This window comes from Maylandia zebra, linkage group LG6 (genome assembly GCF_041146795.1).
Source record: "Maylandia zebra isolate NMK-2024a linkage group LG6, Mzebra_GT3a, whole genome shotgun sequence".
NCBI lineage: Eukaryota > Metazoa > Chordata > Actinopteri > Cichliformes > Cichlidae > Maylandia > Maylandia zebra.
In genome coordinates, this window is record NC_135172.1 from 5,063,807 (window position 1) to 5,082,651 (window position 18,845).

The 18,845-nt window shown below is 43.2% G+C and overlaps 2 protein-coding genes across 2 annotated transcripts; both read right to left on the bottom strand.

The window, feature by feature from the left end:
- Positions 1–3,847: 3,847 nt before the first annotated feature.
- LOC143418891 (uncharacterized) lies at positions 3,848–8,078 on the bottom strand. Its single transcript, XM_076884538.1, has 3 exons — positions 6,753–8,078; positions 6,416–6,603; positions 3,848–6,286 (listed from the first exon to the last, which is right to left on the bottom strand). The coding sequence occupies exons 1-3, from the start codon at positions 6,801–6,803 to the stop codon at positions 6,097–6,099; spliced, it is 429 nt and encodes a 142-aa protein (XP_076740653.1). The 5' UTR covers positions 6,804–8,078; the 3' UTR covers positions 3,848–6,096.
- Positions 8,079–8,215: 137 nt separating this feature from the next.
- Positions 8,216–11,514, bottom strand: mrpl4 (mitochondrial ribosomal protein L4). The gene is made up of 9 exons (XM_004562226.4): positions 11,316–11,514; positions 10,971–11,052; positions 10,612–10,783; positions 10,466–10,517; positions 9,934–10,051; positions 9,593–9,699; positions 8,909–9,018; positions 8,721–8,794; positions 8,216–8,483 (listed from the first exon to the last, which is right to left on the bottom strand). Exons 1-9 carry the CDS (start codon positions 11,361–11,363, stop codon positions 8,338–8,340), a joined length of 909 nt encoding a protein of 302 aa, XP_004562283.1. The 5' UTR covers positions 11,364–11,514; the 3' UTR covers positions 8,216–8,337.
- Between the last annotated feature and the right edge of the window lie 7,331 nt (positions 11,515–18,845).

An 18,845-nucleotide genomic window follows, 5' to 3' on the forward strand; every position in this document is an offset into this window, starting at 1 on the left:
ATCTGTAACTGTGTGTATTATTATTAAGTATAAGTAAGTAATCAGATTACTTATGTAATCAGATTACTTATGTAATCAGATTACTTATGTCAGTCAGTTATCTCTACTAACCGTACAGCTGTATGAATCATCCTAAAATGTCTGATATATGTGAAGTATTTCCAGAGAAAATAAAGTCATTCACTCGGATCTGTAACGGTGTGTATTATTATTAACCCTTGTGCTCCCCTTCGGGGAAGCCCCAGACCCCGGGGGTCCCAAAGTACCCCTGGGTCGCATTTCACAGGCCGCGCATCAGGGTTGGCTCCTGCACCCCGTACACCCACGTTTCCCTCCCTGAATGCCACTCCCATTTCAATTTTTCTCCTAGTTTCAGGCAGTCTCTGTCATGTTCGTCCATGGGAGGCCGCTGTTAACCCTTGTGCTCCCCTTCGGGGCAGCCCTAGACCCCGGGGGTCCCAAAGTACCCCACCCTCAGTAGAGACAGGTGAATGAAAATGAAAAAAAAAACAGAACGATCATTTGGGGTCGAAGAGTGCCCCAGAGCGATTCTAATGGGTTCGTCAGGGGATCAGGAAAGAAAACGTAGCACTTGGGGGCCACGCACAGAAGCTGCTGCGGCAGCATGGGGGTCATTGATACCCCAGTACATAAAAATGAAGCATAATCACAATAATGATAATAATGATAATAATAATAAGAAGAAGAAGATGAAGAAGAAGAAGGAAAAGAAGAATACAACACAAAGACGGTTCTGAGTTTTATTTTATTTTATTTGAAATTACACTCACGATACAACTGAGGCTTTTTTGTCTTTGTTCTTCCTCCTGTCTCCTCTTCAGCCTTTCTCCTTCGAGTTTCTTCTGGGCCGCCTTATACATCTCGTTGGTGTGGTGGTTTCCTCCATTGAAATCCACCATTTCATCTATTTCATCCAAAAGACAGCCCCAGAATAGAATAGAATAGAATAGAATAGAATACTTTTATTTGTCAATTTCTTCAAATGTACTTGCCATACAAAGGAATTGAAATTACGTTTCACACTGTCCCATGCGTAGACATTGACAACAATAAGGTGCAGATGCACCACAAAAACAGCCCTAACAATAAGGTAATAAATAGTAATATAATAATATAAATAGTGCTAAAAGAAATACTAAAAAAATATATATAGCAGCAGGTGTGTGCAATTGCTATGCAAGTCAGGAATGTTTTCAGTTCTTGGTTCAGAGAGTGTTTCCTTGTTGGAGAGTGTGCGTGGGTGCAAAGAAGCTGTTCAGGTTGTTGAGCAGAGTGGTGTCGCTCTCACAGCTACGTGCTACAGGCTTGTAGTCTGTAATAGCCTGGATGCCTTGCCATAGGCTTCTTGCGTCCTTGCTATCATTGAAGTGGGAGGTTATCTTGTGTGTGTAGTCCTGTTTCGCTTTCCTGATGCCACGGGACAGGTTGGCTCTCGCTGTTCTCAGGCCTATTTCATACCCAGCTCTGAAGGCCTTGTCTCTGGCCTTCAGCAGCCTGTGGACATCTCCTGTTAGCCATGGCTTCCGGTTGGCTCGAGTTGTGATACTTTTCACTTGTGTTACATCATCAATGCATTTGGTGATGTATGAGCTCACTGTGTCTGTGTACTCCTCGATGTCTATGATGTTATTGTAGGTGGCTGCTTCCTTGAATATGTCCCAATCAGTTGACCCAAAGCAGTCTTGAAGAGCAGAGGTGGCCTCCTGTGGCCACACTCTTACCTCTTTCATAACAGGTTTGATGACCTTCACTCTCTGTCTGTATGCTGGCATTAGCATAACAGTGAGGTGATCAGAGGTGCCGATGTGGGGGAGGGGGATGGCTTTGTATGCTCCTTTTTCCTGTGTGTAGACCAAGTCCAATATGTTGTCTCTGTCACGGGTCTGGGTCCGTTGGACCCAGTATGTGGAGTTTCATGTTTTTGTTATTCCATGTTTGAGGTTATTATGTTTTTGTTTTAGTTTGCATCAGGGATTGTTTTCTTGTTCTTGTTGTGTTTATGATGATTATGATGTTTATAATTTGAGTTTCATGTTTAAGGATTTGTTCTCGGTTGTATCTCACATTTAGTTTAGTTCAGGTTCCATGTGTCATTCTGTCTGTCTCTCAGTGTCAGGTCTGCGTCTTGGTGTGGTGTTCTCATTTCCTGTTTTATTGTGAAGGTCTGGGTGTCATGTGAGTGTGTTCAGTTCACTAGCGAGGCGCATGACAACAGTAGAGAAGGAGCAAAGAGGACGAGGAGGTCCTCACCGATAGGGGTGTTCGCGAAACCGGCCCATCGTAACTTACGAATGTGTATTGGGGTTGCGAAATACCCCATTGTGGGTACACTTTGACCCCATAGTAATCGTGGAGTAGAGAGCATCCCCGGTCCTCGCGAAGGCCGGTTTACGCGTAACCCGAGGCCCATAGGGCTAAGCACTCAACTGCGAGGAGCAGGTAAATGGAGCAGAAGGAGGAAGGAGGACTAGGAGGCAGGGAGAGTCCGAGGTCCTCACTTAGGCCCGTTTACGCGTAACCCAAGGCCCATTAGGCTAAGCCCTCCCCTGCGAGGAGCAGGAGAACGGAGCAGAAGGAGGTCGCAGGACGGGGAGGCAGGGAGAGTCCGAAGTCCTCACTTAGGCCCGTTTACACGAACACTGCCGAGAAGGAGACATTGATGATGATGATGATGATTATGATGATGTGAAGTTGAGAGTTGTTTGCTCCGGCGGTTCGGGGTCCCTCCAGACCCCAGTGTTTGCCATCGTAACTTACGAATGTGCATTGGGGTTGCGAAATACCCCATTGTGGGTACACTTTGACCCCATAGTAATCGTGTAGTAGAGAGCATCCCCGGTCCTCGCGAAGGCCGGTTTACGCGTAACCCAAGGCCCATTAGGCTAAGCACTCACCAGCGAGGAGCAGGAGAACGGAGCAGAAGGAGGTCGCAGGCCGGAGAGGCAGGGAGAGTCCGAAGTCCTCACTTAGGCCGGTTTACGGGAACACTGCGAGAAGGAGACGACGACGATGATGATGATGATGATGATGTGAAGTTGAGAGTTGTTTGCTCCGGCGGTTCGGGGTCCCTCCAGACCCCAGTGTTTGCCATTGTAACTTACGAATGTGCATTGGGGTTGCGAAATACCCCATTGTGGGTACACTTTGACCCCATAGTAATCGTGTAGTAGAGAGCATCCCCGGTCCTCGCGAAGGCCCGTTTACGCGTAACCCAAGGCCCATTAGGCTAAGCACTCACCAGCGAGGAGCAGGAGAACGGAGCAGAAGGAGGTCGCAGGACGGGGAGGCAGGGAGAGTCCGAAGTCCTCACTTAGGCCCGTTTACACGAACACTGCCGAGAAGGAGACATTGATGATGATGATGATGATTATGATGATGTGAAGTTGAGAGTTGTTTGCTCCGGCGGTTCGGGGTCCCTCCAGACCCCAGTGTTTGCCATCGTAACTTACGAATGTGCATTGGGGTTGCGAAATACCCCATTGTGGGTACACTTTGACCCCATAGTAATCGTGGAGTAGAGAGCATCCCCGGTCCTCGCAAAGGCTGGTTTACACGTAACCCGAGGCCCATAAGGCTAAGCACTCACCTGCGAGGAGCAGGAGAACCGAGGAACAGGAGGCAGGAGGACTAGTGTTGAAATCTCCCAATTCTTTGAATCTTTGGGCTGAAGGAAGGACAATACTCGGTGTATAAATGCTCAATCAACAATCATTTATTTCCATACAATTCAACACAAAGAGCATTTAGAACCATCATGATGGGGAGACATGCATGAAGAGGGTCACAGCAGTCTCAAAATGGTGACGGGTTACTCAGCTTCTTATAGTCTCTGGTGGCCCCCACCTAGTCGTAAAAGCCTAAACATTACAGTCTTTCTCTCTTACAGCGCCTAAGTTATGACCTCGGCTCCCTGTCTTTCTGCTCTTCTGAAAGGTGGGGGTATGGAATGTGGTCTATCTCCCCTGTCTTAGACACCAAGTCTCCTGCTTACAACCTTCTTTTTATGATTCAACAATAGAGCATGTCAAGAAAACAGTGTAACACATTCCCAGCAGATCAAGGATACAGAGTGATGCACACTTATCTAATGAACTAATATGTGAATATGTTCTGTTAACTCAAAAGTATAATGAGAACTAAACTACATACAGATCACACACTCTATATTAAAGGGTATAATATGATCTACAGCAGTATTCTAATTCAACTACTTTGATTACATATATAAGGTAACATATAGTAACAGAATAATCTAATACTAGGATACAGGGGGCGTCCGAGGTCCTCATAGAGGCCAACGCCAACACTGCTCTCTCCAAAGCTAAGCGTCCGACAGCGAGGCACAGGAGAACCGAGGAGAAGGAGGACTAGGAGGCAGGGAGTGTCCGAGGTCCTTACTTAGGCCGGTTTACGCGAACACTGCCAAGAAGGAGACGACGATGATGATGATGATGATGTGAAGTTGAGAGTTGTTTCCTCCGACGTTTCGGGGTCCCTCCAGACCCCAGTGTTTTTCATCCTAACTTACGAATGTGCATTGGGGTTGCGAAATACCCCATCGCCATTACTAAGGGGTCACAGTGTACCCACGGAGTAGAGAGCACCCCCATTCCTCGCGAAGGCCGGTTTACGCGTAACTTGGGGCCCACCCGGCTAAGCGCTTGCCTGCGAGGAGCAGGAGAATGGAGCAGAAGGAGGTAGGAAGGTGGCAGGGAGAGTCTGAGGCCCTCAAGGAGGGCGGTTTACGCGAACTCTGTCCTCTGTAAAGCCAAGCGTCCAACAGCGAGGCCCAGGAGAACTGAGGAGAGGGCCGGTTTACGTGAAGACTACCCTCTGTAAAGCTGAGCGTTTGCAAGCGCAGGGTAGAAGGACCAAGGAGAAGGAGGAAGGAGACGATGATGATGATGATGATGATGATTGTGTGAAGTTGAGAGATGTTTGCTCCGGGAGTTCGGGGTCCCTCGAGACCCCAGTATTTGCCATCGTAACTTACGAATGTGGTGTGGGGTGGCGAAATACCCCATCATGATCACTAAGGGGTCACAGAGTACCCACAGAGCACTGATCTGACTGTTTATTTGGTTAAAACCAAAATGTTAGAAAGTTCATGTTCAGTGAAATCACTGAACAAAGTGAGGAAGCTGATGCACTTTTAAATGTTGTCTTCTTTGGACCACGACAGCTGTAACTAGAGAACGGTCGAGGAATCTGGCTGTTCATTTGAAGCAGCTACTGCAGTTCATGGAAATTGGTACATTTAGCAAAGTGTGATCCATGGTCTGATTTAGATGAGTGAAATCATTGAACAAAGTGAGGAAGCTGATCCACTTTGACATGTCTGTTGTGAAAAGACTTTATTGGATTCCTACATCCTGGTAGGTCTGGATAGCTGCTTGTCCCTTAAAAAATTAAGGGGGATCCCGTTTGGATCTTTAGCCATCAGAATTGTTGTCTGAAGGCCAAGAAAGATGCCTAGAGGATTTACTTTACCATCATGGCCTTGCTATATTGGTCCATTTGATTGACCTTTATTATAATTATGTATTTATTTTATTTTCAGTTGTTACAGATGGGACAGACATGACTGGGGGATAGGACAGGGAGAATGAAAGAAAGAGAAGGAGAGAAAGAAAAACAGAGGAGAGAAGAGATAGTGAGAAACGGGGGAAGAAAGAAAAACACCTGAATCACCTGTCGACAGAAGAAAAAAACAGAAAACAAACAAAAAAGAGCAACATAAGAAATACAACACCATCACACAATAAACTAGCTAACAGTAGATAACAGTAGATACTAAAGGTAGCAGCCAAGAAAGGTGTAGCTTGTGTCTGTGAACACCCGTTTGTACACCTGTGTGGATCAGCGCGCTTGTATTCAAAAAGTTTCTCCATGTAACGATCTGCTAGGGAGTGTGGGGAGCAATAGCCCCGTCCCCCAGTGCATGAAGCAGGTATGGAAGGAGAACTAGGCCCCAGACATCCAGAGGGCCCAGAGTACGAGAACCCAGGGAGGACGACCAAAGGGGCAACCGTGCCACCCTCCTGAGAAGAGCTGAGGAGAGCCCCAGATGAGGGGTCACCCAGCAGCCACGGAGCAGAAGCCAGAGGGGGTTGCAGTGATGTGCCTGTGGGCTCTGCCGGCAGCCAGCTGTGCCAGAGAGGACCAAGCCCCACGCCCAGAGGCCAGAGGGCCCCTCACCCCCCGGAAGGGGCCCAGCCGGGCCACAGGCGCCAGGCCTGACTCTCCTTTTTCCTGACTTCTGTGTCTGAAAACAGAGAAGAACATTTCATGATTTGGAGGATATAGCATCAACTGAAATCATTTCCATTAATGGTGAAAAAGAACAGTAAAAGCAGTGTTTGTTTCTTAGACATGAGAGGACAGTCTGTCTCACCTCTTGGCTGCACTGCCTCTGTTAAATCTGACAGCAGTGTACTCAGTAACTTCCTGTTCCTGCATGTGTCTGTGAGGCTGAGCTGCTCTGATGTTGGAGTAGAGAGGATCTGCCTGGTTATTGGAGAAGTGGATGCTGGTATACTGAAGATCATCCTGCTCCTCTGGCTGTCTCTGATCAGGTAAACACTGTATAGGAAAAAAGAAAATCTCAGCTACAAATGTGATCAAATGTATTTCAGTTAAAGAACAACAGCAAAGAAGTATTTGTGAGTCCAACAGGAAGTGTAAAACCAAAATGTTGGTTATTTGTGCAACACTGATGTGACTGTTTTCACCTGTTCTCTGTTGTTGGCTCTGTCTTCAGATTCAGCAGATTCCTTGGACATCCTCTTTTTTTCTGGTTGGGACAATTCATGTAGAACAAAATAATGACATTCATAAACTGTTAAAATCAAAGTTTATCTCACAAACAATAATGTAACAGATCTGCTCACTGAATCCACAGGAAGACAGAAGAATATGACTGGCAGGAGAACAGCAGCAGTTACTCCAGCTGCTTTTAATGTTCCTGTTCCTGTGGAAACAAAGATCAAAATAAAACACTGTGTATATAATGGTATACCATATCATAAATAAAAAACAAAAAACAAAGACGGTGTGTCCAAACTTTTGACTGGTAGTGTGAATTAATTTGTAAGAAATAAAAATATGCAATGCCCCCAGTGCAATGACCTGCAGCTCTTTATTTCAGATTTTGTCTGAAACAAGAGTTAATTGTTTTATGTCCGTCCTTTAAAGTCTTAACCCTCTGTGGTTGGATCTTACCTTTGGATGTTTACACATTCTGCAAATATTTTCCAAGAACACAATGGGCAGCTGTTTATAGGGGAATGTGGTTTAATGCAGTACAGCTGTTATTATCACATCACAAAAATAACATTCATATAAGAAATAAAATTGTCTTGTGTCAACTGTATATGGTGTTAAATAGGCATATACCAGCGGCCCCCAACGCCTGGGCCACGGACCGGTACTGGTCCGTGAGTCGTTTGGTACTGGGCCCGAGAGTTGAGGCTCGGGAGTGAAATGTATGGTTTTCAGGGTTTTTATCATTAACTCTGTTTCCCTGGGTCTTTACCGGTGTTGTAGTTGTGTGTCTTATTTTGAAAGAACTATTTACGCATTACCACAGCGACCAGTGAGCATTAAGGGGCAGAGAGGAGGATGTTACTCTCAATGTTGTTGGTGCATTTCAGGAGGATGTTGCTAATAAAGTTACACGCGTCTTGATGACATCACTCAAGTAAACAATTACACAGCAAATTTGCATTTATTATTATATTTACAAAATAACCACAGTTTTTGTCTTGGTCATATCATTTTATTTTGTTGTATTAACCGCGACGCCTTAAAGGCCGGCCTGTGAAAATATTGTCTGACATTAAACTGGTCCGTGGCACAAAAAAGATTGGGGAACGCTGGCCTATACTACTGTACTTTAATGTTGGTCATAAGGGTGGTACTTAAAGAGCCACATATTTTATGAGGTGGTACTCATAGTGAAAAGTTTGAGAACCACCACACAGTTCATGTCTCAAAACATTCCAAACCTGATCAGCTTTAGAGGTTAAACAGTTTACCCCTCGTCTTTGCAGCCTAAACCTCAGAGAGTTTACGTGCCTAACGCCCACATCATGCCAACAGAGAAGAAACGGTCAGCGCTTTGCTGGAAGATCAGGAATGATTTGGCCAGTGGTCTCCTTCTATACAAATTCAGCTAATGATTACACTCTGCATGTTGTTTTTACATACTTTTATTCAACTTTTGTATTTTTTATTATTCGAGTTATGACTCTCTTGTTACAAACAATAAAAACAAAGATAATATGACTTATGTTAATACATTACAGGTAATCTGTTTTAAGGAAAGTCAGAGTAGGGTAGTTTAAACGGGTAGAGAGGCGTGTAACGCTCATCGTGCCAGAGCAGCTTATCCTCCAGAAACTTAACAGTTTCCAAAGTGAGGACGATGGCTTCATGTTTCAGCATGCTGTGGACATTCAGACCTGAGAGAGAAAATATGACAAACTGTGTGAGTTTTATATAACAGATTTGTTACATATAACATTTAAAACCCTGAGCTTTTTAACAACTGTTTAATTAAACTGGCATGTTAGAGGTCCAAAGACACAGTGCTGCAAAGACTTCAATGCATGAAATATTGTTTGAAAGCGTGAACAGAAATAATACATTTTACCATCAATTAATCTGTTAAAACTGAGTCACACTCAGTGTGAACTCACCGATTGCTGGAATGACGTTCACTGTCTTCAAGTTTGCCGTGGCCTGAAGGATGTTTTCAGAAAAGTCTTCACCTCTGAAAGCAACAACAAAAACGTGAGCACTGAGCAACAGTGGGCGTCCAGTGGTGGATATTCAAACAGATTTGAAAGTTGATCATTTGTACAGAAGTGCTGCTAAAGATACTCACACATCCACTATTAACACAGACTCTCCCCAGTGTCTGTGTCTGATGAGGTCAAGCAGGTACTGAGAGTCTGGTGTGGGGATGTTCAGGGAGTCCACAATGTGAAGATCATCCTGTGTCAGCAAGCAGTTCAAAAGGGGGGAAAGTATTCAGCTGTCAAGAAATATTACGGATACGTAATAATGTAGTTAAAGTCATCATGTATCCTATTCTCACATTTGTTATGTGCTCTAATTATAGTGTCACAGATAAAGAAAGGACTTTCTTTCTTTCTTTTGAACACTTACAAGTTCATCAGTGTCACCAATCTGCTACAAACCAAATACTCTCACGAAATGATATGAGAACATAAAGGGTGAAGAAATTCTCCATTTAAAACAAGTGGATTTATCTCCTCCTCTCTTTAAGCCAACTTTCTTCTAAGTGGCTAACCACTGCAAACAAAGGGTCTGAACAATAGGTGGGTGGGGCTTCTGTATTCACACGTGTGAGATATCTGTACGGGTTATCGCCTCTGTGACATCATAACAACAGCACTTGTGATAAGTGGGTGACAAAAACAGCTGCTTGTGGACACCGTCATATGTCACTGCATGTTTTTACAACTCTTATTACAGATGTTATGAGCCTCTAACATCACTAGCAGCTGTATTTGCTCTTCAGGTGAAACAAAGGGGTTTCTCTTACCTGAGCCATCTTGGAGCTCAGCCCAACTTTGAGTCCTTGCACTCGAACTTTCATGGGTAACATGTAGTAGTAACTGGTGGGACCTCTGGGTCCATGAGACACTCCACCTGAATGAAACACAGAACCAGTCAGACCATACTGGCCTCCAGCATGGGAATCCTTCCAGATCAACCCCACTGAAGGGTGATCATGTTTCTGGGAGTCATGACACAGAGACGAGCACACGCTGGACTATGAAACAAAGATCTTCATTTTCAGTTATATTTGGAAAAAAGGAGGGAAAACAGCAGACATGGAAAAAATGAAAACAGAAGTTTTACAATAAGATCAAAAAGAGACACCTCCTCTCCATATGGGTGATCGGATGCTTCCATGTCGAGCTCGTCCACTTCCTTTCTGTTTCCAGGGTTTCCTGCCTCCACCGCTGACCTCTGACCTGACTTTAGTGTGGGCGTGACTCTGAGATGTGAAGACAGCCATTAGTCTACTTTTCATTTTCTTTATCAGCCGCAATAAAGCTCAAACTTTTCTGCATTTGATCGTCTTCCTCTGTCATATATGCACTGTTACGTATTCCTAATGTGGTCATTTCAGACACAGAGCTCTGTCTGAGCTGAAGTTTCTCCTGCCTGCTGTTCAAAACACATCTTTGCAAGCAACAACCAATCAGAAGAAGTTCTAATTTTACTGTTGTTTACTCTCCACGGATGTGAACTGTAAAAGTATCAAATTAAATTTAAATGTAATAGCATAATCTTAGCTCAATGTAGCAACACATGATGAATAAAATGTTCCTAAGCTTAAAGTGCTTGATTATGTGATATATATTACAAAAAACTCAAATGCAATTGACATTTTTAAATAGTAACTTACAATCCTTTTGTAATTTCTCTGCCATGTTTCAACACTGTGTAGAATATCAAGCCTGAGGAATGACAACAAAGATTAACTTGCACATTTCAGTAGGTGCTGTGAAATGTGTAGAACTGAATGGAAAGTGTCAATAGTAGCTTGGTTACCTCGGAGGAACTGCAAACACATCAGGGTGAAGTTGAGCCACACCCAAAGGTTCGCTGTCCTGTCTCTCCAGAGACTCCACCCAGGTCTGCACAGGGGTCAAGTGAGCAGGAACTGCAGCATCACACTTCCTCAGAGGAGGCAGAGAGGAGTCTGCAGGAGGTGGTGGACGCTCTGCAGGAGGGTATAAAGCAGCAGTCAGTGAGGAAGATTTTCATGTATCCCACCCACAATGATATCAGTGTTATCAGGGAAATCACAATATTTGGTTTTTGGAGGACAAACAATAACACTGAATAAATCTGATTTAAAATCCATTTTCAAACATTACATTTATCTATCAAGTACACAAGCTTCATACTTAATCTGTCAGGATCCACGAGGTTGGTGGGCAGCAGTAAGTTTGGAGGCAGGGCGCTCTCATTAGAGAACGAGGAAGCGAACTGAGGAGTGAGAGGGAGAGAAAAACTTGAGGATGAACAAAAAACACTAAAAACAAAGACAAACGGGTGTTATATTAATCTTATACACACATACTCAGATATAATGCTGCACTATGGACGTTTTTTTCTATATCTAAAGAAATTAAATAACAGCAAAAATGGCTCCAGATTATTACTGCAACCATTTGGACAGAACGCTGTTATCTGCCTTTGGGTGATTTGAGGATACAGAGCGCGGTTGAGGTATGTTTTTCGTCACTCACCCTTTTAGCGACTCCTCTGCCACGAAATATGAAAGAAAATCGAAGCATTTCGGCTATTTTTTGTTTGTTCTACAAGCTTACACTGTTAAACTGCTCTTAAATAATTTGAAAACAACATGATAAGGGGGATGACAGGCTGCATCAAAGGTCGAGGACGCTTTTCCGTGTGGCGTGCTTGTGGCGCGTCTTGATGACGTCACTCAAGTAAAGTGGCACCATCTATTGGTTGGACGCAATGACTGTAGACTGTTTTCTACAGTCATTGGTTGGACGTGGTTAAAGTGACAAAAAGCTTTTTTTTCACCATCCAACTTCAAAACAAAGAAAAACGTTAGACAATAACTGATAATCGATCAACATCTCCAGACAAAACAAACAAGAAAATAATTTAAAAAGACAATACTTCTGTCTTTTTTAATTTTATATATATAGATACACTAAAACGTTTTAGAATACCCCATTTTTTTTTTCAGCTAATTGAAAATTATGCAGTTTAATGTCTCATAGCACTCTGAAATGAAAGCATAGTACAAATAAAGAATTGGAGTTACAAAAAAGAGAAAGAAATCATGGAATCAATTTATATAGCAAATGTATTCTAAACTTTTGACTCATCAAAGTAGCCACCTTTGGCAAAAATAACAGCTGAACACACCCGTTGCATTCTTTCAACAATAGAAATTAAATATTCTTGAGAGAGTTCTTCCCATATCTGTTGCAGAAGTTTCCATAAACATGCAGCACCTGTAGGTTGCTTTGCTTTCACTCTTCGGTCCAGTTCACCCTAAACTAGCTTGATGGGGTTTAGCTCTGGAGACTGTGCTGGCCACTTCATGGTTTCAAGCTTACCATCTTGTTCTTTTTTCCTGGTGTAGTTCTGGAATAGCTTGGACTTGTATTTTGGGTCATTATCTAGCTGTAGGATGAACCCCTGACCAACTAGGCAGGCCCATACCAAAGGGTATTGCATGGCTCAGCAGAATGCTGTGTAGTGGTTTTGGTTCATGGGGCCTCTCACTCTGTATAAGTCACTAACCCTGGATCCAGCAAAACAGCTACAGACCATCACACTTCCTCCTCCTGTTTTTTTTTCTTCTTTCTTTTTTCTTTTTGGCCTTTTTCAGCTTTATTTGATAGACACAGTGAAGAAAGAATAGGGAAGCAAGGAAAGAGAGAAGACATGCAGCAAAGGTCCACGGGTCAGATTCAAAACCGGGCCAGCTGCTGTCAGATGCATGGCATGTGGTCTCCCGCTCAACACACTGAGCTAAACCGGCGCCCACTTCGACCTCCACGGTTGAAAGTTGATGCCACACACTGTGGAAGCATCCTCGAAACTGAGACTTGTTTACTACAACCACTATTAAGCTGTGGTTGAGCTTGAGTTTTCCTGTGAGCCATGGAAGCTGTTATTTCTCAGAAACCTCTGATTCAGTTGTGGCTTTGGGTCTGCCAGACCTCTTCCTGTCAGAGTTTGCCCCAGGTTCTGAGTGCTTTTTGATGGTGAAGGAAATTGTACTCACTGACACCTCGACTTTCTTTCTTTCTGTTTTTGTTTTTTGGCTGTAGAGAAGTATTCTGTCGACTCTGTTTTCAAGATAACATTCCACTTGTTCCAAAACAAAATAGGTTTCTTGAAATCATGACAAAGTAGGTTTACCAGGATTCCTGCTCAATTATGCTGTGCGACTGGTTAGAGTTGATCCAGCTTGGCAAGCAGTTCAGTTTACACAATAGCAGGAGAAAAATCACAATAGCAGGAGCTTTTTATTGTAAGGTAAAGATCCAACAGACCCTACATACTGCGCAAAGTAGGAGATAAAGTTAGAAAATATAACTTCAATGTTGGCACTCCTCGCATAGATGTTCAGCCATCTTTGTTTTCATTGTTGTGGGATGAGACAGTCAGTTTCTAAGTAATAGAATCATCTGAGTTATAAACTTCCTGTTTTTCATTGTACTGGGCAGCAATGTTTGTTGGAAGAACTTATGACTGTATGTATTTTTTCAGGAATGGCTTGCATACGAGCCTCCACCAGTAAGTATTTCTCCAGATTTTTTTTCCATTAGTCATTTGTCCTTCGGTATTGACACAGTCAAACTATCTCAACTGGGTTTAGGTCAAGTGACTGTGGAGGCCAGGGCATCTGACGCAGCACTCCATCACTCTCCTTCTTGGTCAAATAGTCCTTAAACACACTTCCAGCCTGAAAGTGTGTTTGGGGTCATTGTGCTGTTGAAAAATAAATGAGTAAGTCTTTTCCCAGATATTTTTTTTCCATTAGTCATTTGTCCTACCAAATGGTTTGTCTTTATTTTCATGATGACATTTCCTTTTGCCTTCATTCTGCTGTCTATCTCTTCCAAAACTGACCTTGTGAACAAGGCACCATGGCAACCATTTCAGGTGACTACATTTTTAGTTAAAAGATCAGAGAGGTATGACGGAGCTAATCCATTTAGAGACCATAACATCTTAAAATCAATTATATAATGTACTGGAAGCCAGTTTAAATGAGCCAAGACTGGGGAAATATGGCCATGTTTATGTGTCCCTGTCAAGAGTCGGGCTGCAGCATCTGAACAAGCTGAAGACGAGAGAGCAGAGCCTAGCTGATACCAAAATAAAGACTATTACAGTAGTCAAGCCTGGATGAAATAAATGCATGGATCACTTTCTCAAACTCAGCAAATGGCAAAATATTCTTAGTTTTTGCAAGGGCCCTGAGCTGGAAGAAGCTTGCTTTTACAGTAGAATTTATTTGTTTCTCAAATGAAAAACTGCCATCAAAGAACAATCCCAGATTTTTTGCAAAGGGAATTCTGGACTTTTCCAGAGGGCCACGGTCACCCTTAAAAATAAACGAGGGTCAGACGGTCCAAATAGTACAATCTCATTTAGATTCAAAACGTTTAATGCAAACCATGGTTTAATGTCATCAAGGCAGTCTAGTAAAACTTTTATAGAGTCTGTAGAATCCTTTTTAAGAGGAAAGTAGATTTGAGAATTATTGGCACAACAGTGGAATGAGATTCTCTATTTTCTGAAAATAGAGCCTAATGGGAGCATGTAAAGGGAAAAAAGCACTAGGCCCATGATAGATCCTTGAGGGACCCCACATGGAAGGGGGTGGATGTGGATGAAGAGCCACCAAAACTGACAGAAAAATTTCTATCAGTTAAATAGGATCTAAACCATTCAAGTGCAGTTATTTTAATACCCACACACTCTCCAGTCTTGATAAGACAATCACATGATCCACTGACTCAAATGCCGCACTGAGATCTAAAAGCACTAAAATGGCAGCATTACCAGAGTCAGAAATTAATAAAAGATTTTAAAGTAAACTTTTAAAGTTTCAGTGCTATGTAGCGCTTTGAAACCAGGTGGAAATGTTTCTGAGATGTCATTAATTTCCAGAAAAACCTGGAGCTGAGGGAAGACAATTTTTCCAGGATTTTGGACATGAAGGGGGGTTTAGTGATTAGTCTAAAATTTGAGAGAAGTGTTGTATCAATATTTGTTTTGGGGTTTTTTGAGAAATGGGTGCACTACGGCACGCGTAAGATTAGCTGGGATGGTTCCCATTAGAAAAGAGGTATTAATAATGGTTAAAACATTAGGTCCAATAATGTCAAAGACTTCTTTGTGAAAAGGCGAGAGGGGATAATGTTAAGGTGAAACACAGGAGGCTTAAGATGGGAGACTATTTCAGCCACAGAGAAACAGGCTCAACGTGATCAAACACAACTGAGGAATATGGGGGAACAGAGGGATCGTAAGCTGGAGGAGTGATGTGAGACCTGATAGTAGCAACCTTATCGACAAAAAAAATGTAAAAAGTTTTCACAGGTGGCTGGAGACCCTGGTAAGTGTGTGGTGGGTGGAGGGTTGATTGCAAAATTAGAGGTCTTGAATTAGACACGGGCCCGTAGCTGTTATTAGAGATGATATCTGACAAATAGTTTCTTCTTTTTTACAGGGCTTCCCTTAACATATCAAAGGAAATCTGGAGTTTATCTTTTTTCCATTTTCTTTCAGAGTGACATTGTTTAACCAGGGATCAGGTTTAGGTCTAGCACACTAAGTTTTTTTAAAAGGAGTAACAAATCAAGCACATTTGAACAAGCAGCATTGAACAAAGTGAGCAGATGATCAGCACGTGGCTTAAGGAAGTAATTGTCCGAGGAAGGGGCACCAATATTCTGATAAACAGCAGAGAAATGTCAAGCAGTAGCAGGAGCGATGATGTGGAAATCACGCACAGGCAAAAGAGGTTTAACTGGAGGACATGGTGCCGAAATTTGGATTATAACAGGCATGTGATTAGAAAACTTGAGCTTGCAAATTTGAATGTCACATAGCTGCAGACCACAAGATAAAACTAGATCCAAAGTATGTCCATGCTCATGGGTGAACAAGATTAAAACAGTCAATAAGATTCAGGAAGTCTTTCATAAGAGGCTTTTGGTAGCAGCAAACATGAATATTCAACGCTTCACTGGAAGATCAGGAATGATTTGGCCAGTGGTCTCCTTCTATACAAATTCAGCTGATGATTACACTCTGCATGCTGTTTTTACATACTTTTATTAAACTTTTCAATTTTTTATCATTCAAGTTATTTATTAATGACTTTCTTGTTACAAAAAATAAAAACAAAGAAAATGTGACTCACTTAAGTCAGTTAGTACATTACAGGTCATTTATTTTAAGGAAAGTCAGAGTAGGTTAGTTTAAACGGGTAGAGAGGTGTGTAACGCTCATCGTTCCAGAAACTTAACCGTTTCCAAAGTGAGGACGATGGCTTCATGTTTCAGCATGCTGTGGACATTCAGACCTGAGAGAGAAAATATGACAAACAAACTGTGTGAGTTTTACAGAAGAGATTTGTTACATATAACACTTAAAACCCTGAGCTTTTTAAGAACTATTTAATTAAACTGGCATGTTAGAGGTACATAGACACAGTGCTGCAAAGACATCGATGCATGTAATATTGTTTTAAAGGAGGAACAGAAACAATACATTTTGCCACCAATTAATCTGTTAAAAAGCTGCAGGTGTGAGTACAAGAAAATAATTATTATAATATGATGTGTTAAATTTGTTTAGATCAGAGGAATAAGGAAGGATTGGTCTGTGTTTCAGTTTGGGTTAGCTGTAGGCTTGTGAGTGTGTGTAATTGTTTAGAGGGAAAGGAATTTATTGACACTGGGGGTCTGCTGTCATAAAAGGAGACAGGAAGCTACAGTTGGGGTTGTTGATGCTGATGCTTGTACCTTTAATTAAAGTTCATAATTGCCATAACTTGGAAGAAGGTTTGCAGGAGACTCTCCACATGCTTATCTGTAAATGTAAGACAGCAAGAGGCCAACGGCCCAGTGGATGCAGAGTGGGGGTCTCAGTGTTTGTAATATGTTAACTCTGTTTTCTATGTTGTGTAGAGGAATTTGGTGTAGCTTGGGTGAGATTACTTTTATGACCGTCAGGAAGTCACGTACGCAGAGACACACACACAGTGCTTAAACTGTTACACTCACACATCCACATGCACACTCACTCACGTGCACTCACACATACACACAGGTACGCGCACACATTCACTTACGTGCACTTACATAGACATACGGGTACGCGCGCACACAGGCACTCACGTCCTCGTGCATACACACACAAACACAGAGTTTGCAGCACACCATGGGGGTTTTATGATGGGGTCACTTCTATAAAGCTGGCTGTAACAAACAAAGGAGTGGAAGATAAGATAAGATAAGATGAGATAAGATAACCTTTATTAGTCCCACACGTGGGAAATTTGTTTTGTCACAGCAGGAGTGGACAGTGCAAAAGTTATGAGGCAAAAATTAGAATACAATAAGAATAAATACAGTACACAACTGTACAGAATAGAATAAAATAAAATACTATATACAGTAGAATAAAATAAATAAATATACAATAAGATAAAAATAGAATACAAATACAAATACTATATACAACTGAGTAAAAATACAACGATGACAGAAAGGATTATTGCACTTAGTATTATTGCATATGTATGGATGTGTGTGCTTGATCAGTTAAAGTCTTTATTATGGAGTCTGACAGCAGTGGGGAGGAAAGACCTGCGAAATCTCTCCGTCCCACACCGTGGGTGCCGCAGTCTCCCACTGAAGGAGCTGCTCAGTGCTGTCACAGTCTGCTGCATGGGGTGGGAGATGTTGTCCATCAGGGATGACAGCTTAGCCGCCATTCTCCTGTCACTCACCACCTCCACTGGGTCCAGAGGGCATCCTAGAACAGAGCTGGCCCTTCGGATCACCCTGTTCAGTCTCTTCCTGTCCCCAGCAGAGATGCTGCCGCCCCAGCAGACCACACCATAAAAGATAGCAGAAGCCACAACAGAGTCATAGAAGGTCTTCAGGAGTGGGCCCTCCACTCCAAACGACCTGAGTCTCCGCAGCAGGTACAGCCTGCTCTGCCCTTTCCTGTAGAGGGCGTCTGAGTTATGAGTCCAGTCCAGTCTGTTGTTCAGATGAACACCAAGGTACCTGTAGCTGTCCACAGCCTCAATGTCCATACCTTGGATGTTCAGTGGTTGCAGTGGAGAATGCTTGTGCCTGCGGAAGTCTACCACCAGCTCCTTGGTTTTACTGGCGTTGATCTGGAGGTAGTTCAGCTGGCACCAGTCCACAAAGTCTTGGGTCAGACCTCTGTACTCCTTGTCGTCCCCATCAGTGATGAGGCCGACTATTGCAGAGTCATCAGAGAACTTCTGCAGGAAGCACTGGGTGGAATTGTGGGAGAAGTCTGCAGTGTAGATGGTGAAGAGGAACGGAGCCAGAACCGTTCCCTGTGGGGCCCCCGTACTGCAGACGACCCTGTCCGACACACAGCCCTGAGTCCTCACATACTGTGGTCGGTCGGTGAGGTAGTCCAGGATCCAGGTAGTGAGGTGATGGTCCACTCCAGAGTTCACCAGCTTGTCCTTTAGAACCGAGGGAAGAATGGTGTTGAAGGCACTGGAGAAATCAAAGAACATGATTCTCACAGTGCTTCCAGCGGTCTCCAGGTGAGCGAGGGAACGATGTAGGAGGTGAATGACGGCATCATCCGCTCCAATGCCAGGCTGGTAGGCAAACTGAAGTGGGTCCAGTGATGAGCTTATTAGGCGCCGAAGCTGAGCCAGGACCAACCGCTCCAGGGTCTTCATCAGGTGGGATGTCAGAGCCACCGGCCTGTAGAGGGACACCGGCCTGACACATCTCCCCTTCTAGAAGATGTATGCTTAAATGAAGATGAATAAAGATGAATAAAGGTTTTGTGAAAATGACTACTGAGTTCTGGTGCCGTCTCTGGATGCCCGAGGAATAAAAAGAACCGGGGTGAAACTGATTTCGCAACACACTCACTACGAACACTATTAAGTTGTTCTTTCAACTTGAGTTAACAGCTTGCATGATCATTGATCATGCAAGCTGTTAATTCTTAGAAACCTCTGATTCAGTTGTGGCTTTGGGTCTGAC

What these genes read in the sequence shown, in the direction of transcription:
- LOC143418891 (XM_076884538.1), bottom strand. Translation starts at nt 6,803, where the DNA reads ATGTCCAAGGAATCTGCTGAATCTGAAGACAGAGCCAACAACAGAGAA. An exon ending in GAGCCAACAACAGAGAACAG is followed by an intron (nt 6,604 to 6,752) that starts GTGAAAACAGTC and finishes TTTCCTATACAG; the next exon opens with TGTTTACCTGATCAGAGACA. An exon ending in AGAGGCAGTGCAGCCAAGAG is followed by an intron (nt 6,287 to 6,415) that starts GTGAGACAGACT and finishes CTCTGTTTTCAG; the next exon opens with ACACAGAAGTCAGGAAAAAG.
- mrpl4 (XM_004562226.4), bottom strand. Translation starts at nt 11,363, where the DNA reads ATGCTTCGATTTTCTTTCATATTTCGTGGCAGAGGAGTCGCTAAAAGG. An exon ending in GCAGAGGAGTCGCTAAAAGG is followed by an intron (nt 11,053 to 11,315) that starts GTGAGTGACGAA and finishes CTCACTCCTCAG; the next exon opens with TTCGCTTCCTCGTTCTCTAA. An exon ending in ATCACCCATATGGAGAGGAG is followed by an intron (nt 9,700 to 9,933) that starts GTGTCTCTTTTT and finishes TGTTTCATTCAG; the next exon opens with GTGGAGTGTCTCATGGACCC.